The 13470-nt window shown below is 73.1% G+C and overlaps 2 protein-coding genes across 2 annotated transcripts; one reads left to right on the forward strand and one right to left on the reverse strand.

Annotated features, from left to right (window-relative positions):
- Nucleotides 1-373: 373 nt before the first annotated feature.
- Nucleotides 374-4448, forward strand: MYG1 (MYG1 exonuclease). Its single transcript, XM_054177504.1, is given in 8 exon segments — nt 374-556; nt 1091-1105; nt 1108-1226; nt 1517-1676; nt 1843-1992; nt 2938-3060; nt 3383-3564; nt 4268-4448. Coding segments are annotated over 8 exon segments (1113 nt in total).
- A 798-nt stretch (nt 4449-5246) lies between these two features.
- AAAS (aladin WD repeat nucleoporin) lies at nt 5247-12579 on the reverse strand. The gene is made up of 16 exons (XM_054177326.1): nt 12452-12579; nt 12121-12245; nt 11638-11693; nt 11378-11469; nt 11047-11093; nt 10657-10755; nt 9842-9985; nt 9360-9480; nt 8757-8881; nt 8183-8243; nt 7984-8074; nt 6860-6953; nt 6706-6773; nt 6510-6591; nt 5730-5814; nt 5247-5378 (listed from the first exon to the last, which is right to left on the reverse strand). Exons 1-16 carry the CDS (start codon nt 12572-12574, stop codon nt 5247-5249), a joined length of 1545 nt encoding a protein of 514 aa, XP_054033301.1. The 5' UTR covers nt 12575-12579.
- Between the last annotated feature and the right edge of the window lie 891 nt (nt 12580-13470).

Consider the following 13470-nt stretch of genomic DNA (forward strand, 5'->3'; position numbering starts at 1 on the left):
CCCCCTGCCCTGGCTGTGCCCCCTGCCCAGGCTCTGTCCCTGCCCAGGCTCTGTCCCTGCCCTGGTTGTGCCCCCTGCCCTGGCTGTGCCCCCTGCCCAGGCCCTGTGCCCCCTGCCCAGGCTCTGTCCCAGCCCAGGCTCTGTCCCTGCGGTGCCGCTGTGTGCACACCCCCTGGCGTAGCGCCGCTCGGCCGGCAGGTGGCGCTGGGAGGGAGCGAGAGGCCGGGGCGCTGAGTGGGCGGGGCGAACGGGCGGATGCGCGGCGCTGAAGGGCGAGGATTGGCCGGGAGGCGCGAGGGGGCGGGGCGGGGGTACGGCGGCCCGGAAGGGCCAGAGGCAGGCTGGCTCTCTGGCCTTGCGCCTGCGCAGTGCCATGCGGAGCGCCCTGGCCGCCGCTCGCCTCATGGCTGCCGCCGTCAGCAGCGGCAGCGCGGCCGGGCCCGGCCCCCAGCGGCCTCGGCCCGGGGCCGTGCCGCTGATCGGCACTCACGATGGCACCTTCCACTGCGACGAGGTGCTGGCGTGCTTCCTGCTGCGCCAGCTGCCCCGCTACCGGGTACGGCTCCGCGGCCTGCCCCGGGCCGGTTCCCTTCCAGGATCCCTGCCCCGGCGCAGCGGCGCCGACCCCCGCCCGCCCCCCGCCCACTCCTTGGCTCCGCTCATCCGACCCCAGCCTCCCTTTACCCGGGGGCAGCTCTCGGGGGTCCCCGCTGGCCCCTGGGGACCACGCTGGGGGTCGCTGGTCCCAGCCGTGGGCTACCTTCAGCCCCCCGCAGTCTTTGGCCGCACCTGAGGCCGCCCTGGGGTCCCAGGCCCACCTCGGGGGCCCTGCTTGCACCTGGGGCCTCCTCCTGAGGCCCCAGCCCCGCTCGGGGGTCCCTGGTCCACCCGGGAGCCAACTTTGGCCCTTCGGGTCCCCCTGGGGGGGTCCCTGATGCCCCCTGGGGGCCACCTTTTGAGTCCCGAATCGCCGCTCGGGTTCCCCTCCGTGAGTGCCCCCCAGAACCTTCGCTCCCGGGGGCAGCTCCTGGCGCGGGGGGGGGGGATGGTTCCCAGCGCCTCCTGCAGACCCCCTGTGCCCCCCCCCCAGCCTCAACCCCTAGCACCCCACAGGACGCGGAGGTGGTTCGCACCCGGGACCCCGAAATCCTGGCCCAGTGCGACGTGGTGGTGGACGTGGGGGGCGAGTACGACCCCGAGCGGCAGCGCTACGACCACCACCAGAGGTGAGATCCCAGCGCCGGCCACAGGGGGGCGCCGCGGAGCCGCTCCGAATCGCCTCCCAGTGCCTCCCAGTGCTGCTTTCCCTCCATCCCAGTGCTCCCCAGTCCCTCCTGGGCCTCCCGGCGTCCCCTCCAGTTCATGCCAGTTGCTCCCAGTGCCCTCCCAGTGCCTCCCAACTGCTCCCAGTGCCCTCCCAGTCCTCTCCAGTCGCTCCTGGTCCCCTCCCAGCGCCTCTTGAACCCCTCCCAGGCCTGGGGGGGTTCCCTTGGCGCTGATCCCAGGTCCCCCCCAGGTCCTTCTCGGAGTCCATGAGCAGCCTGCGGCCTGGCAAGCCCTGGGGCACGAAGCTGAGCAGTGCTGGGTTGGTTTATTGCCACCTGGGGGGCCAGGTGCTGGCAGAGCTCCTGGGGGAGCCAGAGGACAGCCCCACGGTGACAGAGCTCTATGACCAGGTACTGGGGGGGCTGGGAAGGGGCTGGGGGCACAGCAGTGCCCAGCAGCTCCCCCCAGGGCTTCCCCCTGCTGGGCTCAGGCTGGAGGGGAGGACTGGGAGGAGGAGGCAAAGCTGCTGAGCCTCTGACCCTCCCTGTGCCCCCCCTGCCCCCTGCCCGTGCCCAGCTGTATGAGAGCTTTGTGCAGGAGATTGATGCCATTGACAATGGAGTGGCCCTGGGGGAGGGGCAGCCCTGCCGTGCCCTCACCACCACCCTGAGTGCCAGGGTTGGACGTCTGAACCCCCTCTGGAACGACCCCCAGCCCGACCCCGAGGTGAGCTCCACTGCAGCTGGCACACAGGGCTGGCACAGCAGGGCTGGCACAGCAGGGCTGGCACACAGGGCTGGCATAGCAGGGCTGGCACAGCAGGGCTGGCACACAGGGCTGGCACAGCAGGGCTGGCACACAGGGCTGGCACAGCAGGGCTGGCACACAGGGCTGGCACACAGGGCTGGCACCTGACCTGCTCTGCAGGCCTGCGGCCTGCCCAGGGGCTGGAGGCCAGTGGCAGGAGGTCAGCAGGGGCTGGGGGCTGCCCTTGGCTCACAGCCACCCCAGGAAGGCTCCAGGCTGGGGGCAGAGGGGCTGGGGGCTGCCCTGGGGGGCAGAGGAGCTGGGGGGGGTTGGTGTCAGCAGCTGGAGAGGAGCCAGGGGGGGCCCAGGGGGGCAAGGAGGCCACCAGCAGCCTGGGCTGCAGCAGCAGTGCTGTGGGCAGGGATGGTGCCCCCAGGATGGGCACTGGGGGGGCACAGCTGGCAGCCTGGGGGCAGCCTTGGGCTCCTCAGGGCCAGGAGGACTTTGAGGGCTGCAGCAGGGCCAGGGAAGGGCAAGGGAGCTGGGGAGGGGGCTGGGGGAGAGGGCTGGGGAGGGGGCTGGGGGAGAGGGCTGGGGAGGGGGCTGGGGGAAAGGGCTGGGGAGGGGGAGGAGCAGCTGAGGGAGCTTGGGGGGAGGCTGGAAGAGAGGAGGCTGGGGCCAGGGGGGGCTGAGCTCTCCTGTCCCAAGGGATGGCACAGGGGGAGATGGCCTCAGGCTGCCCCAGGGCAGGCTCAGCTTGGCCATGAGGCTGGCCCAGGCCTGGCCCAGGCTGCCCAGGGGCAGTCTCCCTGCCTGGGGGGCTCCAAACCCTCTCCCCCTGCTGCTCTGGGGGTGGGGTCCCCAGAGCCCTTCCAGGGTCCCCTCTTTCCTGGGGGGGCTCCTGAGCCTGCTGTGTGCCCCCAGGGCTGCTTCCAGCAGGCCACAGCGCTGGTGGGGGGCGAGTTCCTGGCCCTGCTGGGCTACCTGCGGCAGGCCTGGCTGCCGGCCCGCGGCCTGCTGGAGGAGGCCATCGCCAACCGCTTCCAGGTAGCCCCCGGGGGGCTGGGGGGGAGGGGGGCTGGGGGGGTGGGGGAGGGGGGCTGGGGGGAGCCCAGAGCCCCTCAGAACAAAGCTTCCCTGCAGGGAGTCTCCTGCAGCCCTGAGCCCCCCTGGGGCCTGCACCACCCCCAGCCCCTGCCCCCCAGAGCCTGACATGGGCTCTGCCCCCCTGGGCACCCCCAGCCCCACCCTGGGGACCCCCTGCCCCCCCCCCCTTTGCCCCCAGTCCCTCCCCCAGCAGCAGGGGCCTGGAGCTGCAGGGTTGGGCTGGGGGCTGCAGGACCTCCTCCCCCCGCTCTCTGCCCCCCAGGTGGATGGCAGTGGGGTGGTGCTGGAGCTGCCCCAGGGGGGGTGCCCCTGGCAGCAGCATCTCTTCAGGCTGGAGCAGGAGCTGGCACTGCCCAGGCCGCTGCTGCTGCTGCTCTACCCCGACCAGGCCGGGCAGTGGCGGCTGCAGAGCGTGCCCAGGGAGCCCGGGGGCTTCCAGAGCAGGTGAGACCCCAGACCCACTGCCCCCTGGGGGTGCAGAGCAGCTGAGACCCCAGACCCACTGCCCCCTGGGGGTGCAGAGCAGCTGAGACCCCAGACCCACTGCCCCCTGGGGGTGCAGAGCAGCTGAGACCCCAGACCCACGGCCCCCTGGGGGTGCAGAGCAGCTGAGACCCCAGACCCACTGCCCCCTGGGGGTGCAGAGCAGCTGAGACCCCAGACCCACTGCCCCCTGGGGGTGCAGAGCAGCTGAGACCCCAGCCCCTGCTGCCCAACTGCCCCCTGCCCAGCTTGAGGCTGTGTCCTCCCCTCTGGCCTGCGGGAAGAGACCAACACCCCACCCCCCCCAGCTGTGACCTCAGCTGTGACCTCAGCCCCCTCCCCTGCCCCCTCCCCTGCCCCCTCCCCTGCCCCCTCCCCAGCCCTGTTCCCCAGCCCCTTCCCCTGCCCCCTCCCCAGCCCTGTTCCCCTACCCCCTCCCCTACCCCTGCCCCATCCCCTGCCCCCTCCCCAGCCCCTTCCCCTGCCCCCTCCCCTGCCCCCTCCCCAGCCCCCTCGCTGTCCTTCAGGCCGGGAGGGTGCCAGGCCCGGGCTGAGCCCCCTGCAGGATGAGCTCCCTGCCCCTGCCGGGCTGCCAGCCGGGCCCGCCGCTGCCCGCCGCTGCCCGCCGCTGCCCGCCGCTGCCCGCCGCGCGCTGTGCCCGCAGGCTGCCCCTGCCCGAGCCCTGGCGCGGGCTGCGGGGCCAGGCCCTGGCGCGGCGAGCAGGGATCCCAGGCTGCGTCTTCGTCCACGCCAGCGGCTTCACCGGGGGGCACCAGAGCCGGGAGGGGGCCCTGCAGATGGCCAGGAGGACTCTGGAGCTCCAGGAGGGGGCAAAGAGTGGCTGAGACCTCCCCCAGCCCCCCCCAAGCCCACCGAGGAGCCAACCCAACCCCCCCCTGCCCAGCTCGGTGCCAGCCTGGAGGCTGCCCCAGGGTTGACTCCAGCTCAGGCCTGGGGGCTGCTGCCAGTGGGGTCCCCCCCCAGGCCCAGCCCCCCTGGGGGGCAGGGGGGGCATGGGGTGGGGTCTGCTCCCCCCCCCCCAGCCTGACCTTAACCAAGAGACTTTTGGCTCCCCAAGGATTGGTCCCAAATCTGTTCTGTGGTTGGGGGGGGGGGGGGGGCAGGGGGCTTGGACCCCCTGCCAGGCCTGGGGGGGGGCTGAAGCCTTCTCCTCTCCCCTATTCCCGTGGGGAGGGGGCTGGGGGCCTCCATCTGCTGCCCCTTGGGGGCCTCAAGGCCTCTCCTCCAGCTCCATTCCTCCCCCAGGTGACCTCAGTTGGTTTGGGGGCACTGTGGGTGGCTCCCAGCAGCCCCCTCCCCACCCAGGGGAAGCTAAAGGCTCAGGGAAGGATTTTTCTCCTTCAGGTTCAGCTCCAGGGGGACTCAGACCTCAACAAGCAGCCCTGGAGACCCCTCCCCACCCCTCCCTTCCCCCCCCCAGCCCCTGGCAGGAAGAGAGGAGAGAGGAGGGGGAAGCAAATTTAATGTGGACAGAAGCAGCCCCAGGAGACCCCGGGGGGGGCTGGGGAGGCTCTGAGGAGCACCAGGGGCATTGGGAAGACCCCCGGGGGGCTGTGAGGACCCCCAGGGGCTGTGAGGCAGCTGAGGCCAAGCTGAGTGCTGCAGGCCCTGCAGGGGGCAGCTCAGAGCTCGCAGAACAGAGGCTGCTCCCTGGCCCTGGCGCCGGGCACAGGGCTGCGCCCGGGGCTGGCACAGGGCCCCTGGGCAGGGCTGAAGAAGAAGGGCACATGGCTGACCCTGCCTGTGGACCAGCACTGCAGGGGCAAGAGGAGGCAAACATCAGCCCCTGCTGAGCCCAGGAGGGACCTCCCCCCCTGCAGGGACCCCTGGGGCTGCCCCTGCCCAGGGGCACGGTGCCCAGGGGGGGTTGGAAGCTCTCTGCAGCCCAGGGCCGGCCCCAGGCCCCCTCCAGCTGTGGCCTCCCTGGGGCAGAGCAGAGGGCAGCAGAACCTCCCCTGCCCTGCTGGCCACACTCCCCTGCAGGAGCTGCTCCCTCCTGGGGCTGCTCTCCCCCAGCTCTGCTGTTGGGGCAGCCCCAGGGCCACCCCCCAGGGCCCCCCCAGGAGCCCCCAGGGCTGCTGCAGCCCCCTGGGGCCAGCACTCACCACGGTGAGCAGAGCTCCCTGCGGGAAGCTGGGGTGGAAGGAGAGCAGCTGGGGCTCAGCTCCTGGCTCCCCTCGCAGGAAACCACTGCAGGGAGGAGCAGAGCTCAGCCCTGGGCAGCCCTGGGCAGCCCTGGGCACCTCCTGGGCACAGGAGCAGCCACCTGGCACGCTGAGGGGGGGCTGGGGCCAAAGGAAGGAGTTTGGGAGCTGCCAGGATGGAGCAAGCCTGAAGGGAAGGGGCTGGGGGGTGGGGAAGGGACCCAGGGTGGGCAAAAGGCAGAGGGGCTGGGGGGGGGCTGGGGGGTGGGGAGCAGGGCACAGGGGGCAGCAGCTGGGGGGTGGTCTGGGGGGCACAGGGGGCAGCTGCTGGGGGGTGGTCAGGGGGGCACAGGGGGCAGCAGCTGGGGGGTGGTCAGGGGGGCACAGGGGGCAGCAGCTGGGGAGTGGTCAGGGGGGCACAGGGGGCAGCAGCTGGGGGGTGGTCAGGGGGGCACAGGGGGCAGCTGCTGGGGGGTGGTCTGGGGGGCACAGGGGGCAGCAGCTGGGGGGTGGTCTGGGGGGCACAGGGGGCAGCAGCTGGGGGGTGGTCAGGGGGGCACAGGGGGCAGCTGCTGGGGGGTGGTCTGGGGGGCACAGGGGGCAGCTGCTGCCAGGGCTCTGCTCTGATCCACCAGGTCCTGGGGGCTGCTGCTGCCCAACCAAACCCAACAACCATCCCCAACCTTGACCCCCACCCCCACTCGCGGCCCCGCCCCCGGCCCCGCCCCAGGCCCCGCCCACCAGGGCAGCAGCTCCAGCACGGGGCTGTTGCGGGTGCGGAACACTGCGACGGTCGCTTGGCTGCCGGCAGCGCCAGGAGGCCCTGGGGGAGCACAGGAGGGAGGATGAGGAGGGGGAGGGCAGGGGGAGGGGGAGGGGGAGGGGGAGGGGGGAGCTCTCCTCACCCTGCTGGGGGGGCACAGGAGCTGCCTCCTACCTCTGATGATGGCTGCCAGCCTCTGCCCCGTGGGGTCCCACACCATGGCCTGGACCTGTCCTCCCACCCTGGAACCAGCACAGGCCACACTCAGACCCCCACAGCCAGGGGGGGAAGGGGCAGGGGACCCCCCCCCCAGCGCCTCCAGACCTACCTCTCCTCCCCATAGGGGGTCTCAAAGGTGGTCAAGGACACATCTGCCACGATGGAGGCTGTCTTGGAGCCTCCCACCTGCCCCTGCATCTCCCCTGAGAGAAGACATCCTGGGTCCCCCTGGGTCCCCCTGGGTCCCCCCTGAGTCCCCCCTGGGTCACCCCCTGGGTCCCCCCCGGGTCACCCCCTGGGTCCCCCCTGGGTCACCCCTGGGTCCCCCCTGGGTCACCCCCTGGGTCCCCCCTCCCTGCCCCCAGCCCCACTTTGGTGCTCAGAGCTCCTCTCTTGCTCCCTGGGGCAGCTGAGGAGCCAAAGCTGCAGGCCTGGCCCCCTCAGCCTGGGAGGGACAGAGAGGCTTTGCCCCCAGGCCCCCTCCAGGGGCTGAAGCTGCTGCCCAAAGGCCTCCTGCAAACCCTTTGAGGCTGCAGAGCAGAGCTGGGGGCAGGAAGCAGCCTGAGAGGAGGAAACCAACTCAGGCCCAGGGCTGGGGGAGGCCCTGCAGACCTCTCCCTGCCTGGGGCTGCAGCCCCCTGCAGCCAGCAGGGTGGCAGTGGGACAGAGACCCCCCCTGGGGCCTTCACCTTGGGCTTGGAGGCTCTGCAGCCCCCAGGCCCGGCCCAGGGCACTGCTGCAGCCCCCAGGCCCGGCCCAGGGCACTGCTGCAGCCCCCAGGCCCGGCCCAGGGCACTGCTGCAGCCCCCAGGCCCGGCCCAGGGCACTGCTGCAGCCCCCAGGCCCGGCCCAGGGCACTGCTGCAGCCCCCAGGCCCGGCCCAGGGCACTGCTGCAGCCCCCAGGCCCGGCCCAGGGCGGTGCTGCAGCCCCCAGGCCCGGCCCAGGGCGGTGCTGCAGCCCCCAGGCCCGGCCCAGGGCACTGCTGCAGCCCCCAGGCCCGGCCCAGGGCACTGCTGCAGCCCCCAGGGGGGTCCCTGCCCTGCAGCTGTGGTGCTGAGGGCCAGGGCTGAGCCTGGCTGGACCTGGCTTACCCTGGGAGGCCTTCCCCAGGCCAGGCAGCTCCTGCCCAGGGCCAGCACAGCCCCCAGGGCCCTGGAGCAGGCCCCAGCAGCCCCTGGCCAGCTGAGCTGGGGGGCAGGGGGTCTGGGGGGGCAGGGGGGGGCAGCCTCACCTCTGTACTCTGAGAAGGACAAGGAGTAGATGAGAGCCTCCCCCAGGACGCTGAACAGCAGCCTGCTGCCATCAGGGCTCCAGCAGCCTGTCTGGGGGGCAGCACAGCCTCCTCAGCACCCAGCCAGCAGGGCAGACCCCCAGGGCAGACCCCCAGAGGCACCCAGGGGTGGGCAGGGTCCCCCCCAGCCCTGCCCCACCTGGCAGCGTCCGCTGAGCGTTGGCCACCGCTCACAGGTCCAGGTCTGAGCCTCCCACACCCTGCAGGGGTGGAGAGAGAGCAGCAGGGCCCTGAGGGGGGGGGGAGCCCTCCCAGGGCTGCCCCAAAGCCCCCAGCCCTGCCCCTGCCCTGCCCCTGCCCCAGCCCAGCCCCAGGGCCTCAGCACCACAGGGCCCAGGACCCCCCCCAGGCAGGGAGACTGCCCCTGGGCAGCCTGGGCCAGGCCTGGGCCAGCCTCAGGGCCAAGCTGAGCCCCCCCTGGGGCAGCCTGAGGCCATCTCCCCCTGTGCCATCCCTTGGGACAGGAGAGCTCAGCCCCCCCTGGCCCCAGCCTCCCCTCAGGCACTTGCAGGGAGCCAGGAGGTCTCCCCTCAGCCTCCTCTCCTCCAGCCTCACCCCCCCCAGCCCCCTCCCCAGCCCCCTTGCCCTTCCCTGCCCCTGCTGCAGCCCTCCAAGTCCTCCTGGCCCTGAGGGGCCCAAGGCTGCCCCCCAGGACCCAACCCTGCAGCCCCCCCAGGAGCAGCCCCCCAGGCTCCCCCCAGCCTGGGGCTCACCTGAACACTGCAGAGGGAGTTGCTGCCAGGACCTTGCTGCCATCAGGGGACCAGGCCAGGTAGGAGACCCCTCCCCCCCCAAACCACTGCAGCTGCACACAGCTCTCCCTGGACACATCCCAGACCTGCAGGGGCACAGGGAGGCCTCCAGGACCTGAGCAGGGGGGGCTGGGGGGGTCAGGGAACAGAGCCTGGGGGCTGGAGAGGCAGAGGAGGCAGCAGGAGCAGCCCCAGGCCGGGCTCAGAGCCCCCCCTGGCAGCCTGGGCCAGGCCTGGGCCAGCCCCAACCCCCCCTGGCAGCCTGGGCCAGGCCTGGGCCAGCCCCAGGGTGAAGATCTCCTCCCTTCCCCCTGGCCTGCAGCTCCTCCTGGGGGTCCAAACCATCCTCCCCCCCCTGCCTGTCCTGTGCCAGCCAGGCCTTGCCCCCAGCCCTGCCCCCCCAGCCCTGTTGCCCCCTCCCCTCAAAGCTTCTCCCCCTGCCCCCCAGCCCCTCCCCAGCTCTGCTTCAAGGCCAGGAGCTGCCAACCCCCCCCGGGGCTGTGCCCCCAGCCCCCCAGGGAGCCTGGGCTGTGCCCCCAGGAGCTTCCTCCTCCTCCTCCTCACCAGCAGGGCAGTGTCCACCGGGGAGGCAGAGAGCAGCAGCTGCCCACTGGGGGCCCAGGCCAGGCTGGTGACAGGGCAGTGGCCTGGGTAGGACAGGACCTGGGCACAGCCAGAGGAAGGTCTGCAGGGGAGGGGAGAGAAACCACCTGGGCTCAGCCCCCAGCCCCCCCAAACCACCCCAAGCCCCCCAGAACCACCCCCAAGCCCCCCCCAAACCACCCCCAAGCCCCCAACACCACCCCCAGCCCCCCAACAAAGCACCCCCCCAAACCCCTCTCCACTCCCCCTCAAGGTGCCCCAACCCCCACCCCAAACACCACCAAACCCTTCCCAACCCCCCCCCAACCTCCCCCCCAGCCCCCAGAGGCCAGGCTGAGCCCCCCCCAGAGGCCAGGCTGAGCCCCCCCAGAGGCCAGGCTGAGCCCCCCCAGAGGCCAGGCTGAGCCCCCCCAGAGGCCAGGCTGAGCCCCCCAGGCTCTCACCTGGTGGAGAGGGAGGTGGGGTCCAGGTGCCAGAGCAGGACACAGCTCTGGCAGCCCACGGCCAGCAGCGAGGCCCCCAGGGGCTTCCAGGCCAGGGCAGCCACCTGCCTCTGCAGCCTGTGCTTCAGGGAGGGGATGGTGGCACTGCCAGGGGCAGGGGGGGCTGAGGGGGCACAGAGGGGCACAGGGCCCCCACACAGCCCCCACGGCTCCCCCAGGCTCTGGCCTCAGGGGGGGACCAAGAGCAGAGTGGGAGGGGAGGAGCTGCCCCCAGCTGGGGGGGGGCACAGCTGGGGGGGGGGGCACAGCTGGGGGGGGGGGCACAGCTGGGGGGGGGGGCACAGCTGGGGGGGGGGGGCACAGCTGGGGGGGGGGGGCACAGCTGGGGGGGGGGGGGCACAGCTGGGGGGGGGGGGGCACAGCTGGGGGGGGGCCTGCAGGCAGGGAGCAGCTCCTGCAGAGCAGGGGAGGGCTGAGGGCTGGGCAGCAGCTCCCCAGAGCAGGGCCTGGCAGTGCCCAGGAGCCAGCAGCCTGCCCTGGGGGGCAAGGAGGCCCCGGGGGGGGCCTGGGGGCAGCCAGGGGAGTGTGGCCAGCAGGGCAGGGGAGGTTCTGCTGCCCTCTGCTCTGCCCCAGGGAGGCCACAGCTGGAGGGGGCCTGGGGCCGGCCCTGGGCTGCAGAGAGCTTCCAACCCCCCCTGGGCACCGTGCCCCTGTGCAGGGGCAGCCCCAGGGGTCCCTGCCCAGCCCCCAGGGGGGTCAGGGGTGCTGAGGAGGGGCCCCGGGGGGGGCACCCCAGGGCCCTGCCTGCAGCTCACCTGCAGGAGTTGTGGACCCTGATGGAGTCATCCAGGAGAGCCACAGCGAATTTGTTGGTGTGGGGGTGCCAGGCAAAGGCCCTGATGGGGCAGCCAGCCCTGGGGGGGCACAGGGCAGGGCTGAGGGGCCCCAGGCACCAGCTCAGCCCCCAGCACCCCCTCCCCAGGGCCCCCCCACAGCCCCCAGGCAAAGGAAAGCTTCTGGCTGCTGCCTGAGGACAACTCCTGGCAGCCTTTGCCTGCTCCTGGCCACCCCTGGCAGCCCCTTCTGAAGGGGCCAGGCCCAGCCAGGCCCAGCCCAGGCCAGGCCCAAACCCAGCCCAGGCCAGGCCCAAACCCAGCCCAGGCCAGGCCCAAACCCAGCCCCAGCCCTGCCCCCCCAGGCCTCACCAGTCCACAGCCTGGGAGAACTCTGTGATCAGCTCCTCGGTGGTCAGCTGGGGGGAGGGAAAGGGGAGGGGAGGGCAAGGCTGAGCCTGCAGCAGTGGCACAGCACTGAGCACCCCCAGAGCCAAGCCCCAGCCCCCTGCCCCCAGCCCCCTGCCCCTCCCCAGCTTCAGCCTCCCCCCAGGGCTCTTCGCTGCCCTCAGCCTCTGGGGCCGAGCCGGGGGGAGGGGATTTGGGGAGGGGATTGGAGCCCCCCCGGGGCCACAGCAGCTCCCCCAGCAGGGCTGGGGCCCGCAGCGCCCCCTGCAGGCAGGGCAGAGCCCAAGGCACTCACAGAGAGGGCAGGCAGCAGGGAGCTGTGCAGCCAGGCCAGGAGGCGGCAGGCGGCCAGGAGGCAGCGGGAGGCAGCCAGGAGGCAGCGCGGCCCTGGGGGAGGGGAGGGGAGAGGGGAGAGGGGAGGGGGGAGGGGGAGAAAGGAGGGGGGAGGGGGGAACAGGAAGCTATCAGCAGGGGCAGTGTCTGAGGGCTCCAAGCTGGCCCCAGGAGGAGCCCCCAGGAGGAGCCCCCAGCCCCTGCCCCCAGCCCCTCTCTCACCTTCCTCCTGGGCTCCAGCCAGCTCCTGCAGCACCCCACAGATCCCCAGCTCCCTCCTGCAGCACACAGCTCCTGCAGCCCCCAGCCAGGCCCTGGGCCCCCTCCCAGCCCCTCCCCCTGCTGAGACCCCCCCAAGAGGCTTCCCAACCACCTCTCCCCTCAGCTAGGGGCTCCTGGGGGCTTCCCCCCCCAGCCAGGGCCTGAGGAACCTCCAGGGACCCCTGCCCCCCCCCCCAACCAGGGGCTCTTCCCAACAAGGGAACCCTGTTCCCCCCCCCCCAACCAGGGGCTCCTGGCTCCCCCCCAAGGACTCCTCAGCTCTCTCAGGACTCCCCCAGCCCCCCCAGCAGGCTCAGCCTGGGGCTCCCTCCCCACTGCTTGCAGGGCACAGCTGCAGGGGCAGCAGAGCCCCCAGGCTGTGCCCAGGCCTGGCAGGGGGCTCGGGGGGGCTCTGGGGGGGTCTGGGGGCCAGCAGGGACTCACCATGCACTGAGGCATCGCTTCCAGAGGGACTCCTGGTGCTGGCTGAAAGCTGCCCTGGTGCTGTGCTCCCTGCTGGGGGCCTTGAGGCTCTCCTTGGGCAGGGTGGGGGTGGGCAGCTGGCTGAGCTGGGGGCAAGGAGAGGCTCAGCAGGGCTGGGGGCAGCTGCCCAGGGGCAGTCTCCCTGCCTGGGGGGGTCCTGGGCCCTGTGGTGCTGAGGGCCAGGGGCTGGGGCTTGGCCTCCGTGGCCTCGAAGGCTTCTTCCACCCCAACCAGCTGCAGGGCTGAGGGCTGCAAGGAGCAGCCAGGGGGCCGGGGGGGCCGGGGGTCTCACCTGGCTCTGGAGGGCCAGCGGCAGCTGCTCGTGGAGGCGGCCACAGGCCAGGACGTTGTTGAACTCGTAGAGAGTGATGTCCCCGGGGGGCGGCGGGGGGGGGAACAGCGCCAAGGAGCACATCCTGCTGCGGGGCGGGGGCAGGCCCGGGGGTCACAGGGGCAGCCCCCCCCCAGCCGACCCCCAGGCCAGCAGCGGGGGGGGGGCGGCACCCCCAACTCACTCTCATCCTCTACCCCCGGCTCGGGCCCGAGACCCCTGCCCGAGACCCTGCCCTGCCCCCACAGCCCCCTCCCAAGGCATCCCCGGGGCTGTCCCTGCCCAGCGCGGGGCCAGAGGGGACCCCGGCGCGGGGGGGGCTGTTCCCTGGGGGGGTAAACCCCCCGGGGGGGGGGCGCGGGGGGGCTCCCCGCTTCTGTCCCCACGCAAACCACCCCCAGGCCCCCCCGAGGCTGCCGCAGCTGCCCCCTCCCGCCAGCCCCTCGGCCTCCCCCCCTTACCCTGTCCGCAGCCCCCAGCCCGGCTCCCCACAGCCCCACAGGAGCACTCCGCAGGCCGCGGCTCGGCCGGTGCCGTCCCCCCCCCCCTCAGCGCGGGGCCGCTCCCGGCGCCGCCATCTTCCCCCTCACCCTTTTCGCGCCTCCCGCGGGCTGACTACGGAGGCCGCCGAGGCTCAATCCCCGCCCAGGCTCAATCCCCGCCCAGGCTCAATCCCCGCCCAGGCTCAATCCCCGCCCAGGCTCAATCCCCGCCCAGGCTCAATCCCCGCCCAGGCTCAGCGGTCGCCTACGGAGGCCGCCCAGGCTCAATCCCCGCCCAGGCTCAATCCCCGCCCAGGCTCAATCCCCGCCCAGGCTCAATCCCCGCCCAGCCGCAATTCCCGCCCAGGCTCCGGCTCCGCCGTGGCTCCCCCTAGCGGTGCTTGGCGAGGCGCAATTAAAGCGTTGGGGACCCTGGTTCGAGTCCCTCCGGGGGCGGCACGGGGGTCTCGCCCCCTACCCCCGGGTCTCTCTCTCCGG

This window comes from Dryobates pubescens, chromosome 40, assembly GCF_014839835.1.
Source record: "Dryobates pubescens isolate bDryPub1 chromosome 40, bDryPub1.pri, whole genome shotgun sequence".
Lineage (NCBI taxonomy): Eukaryota > Metazoa > Chordata > Aves > Piciformes > Picidae > Dryobates > Dryobates pubescens.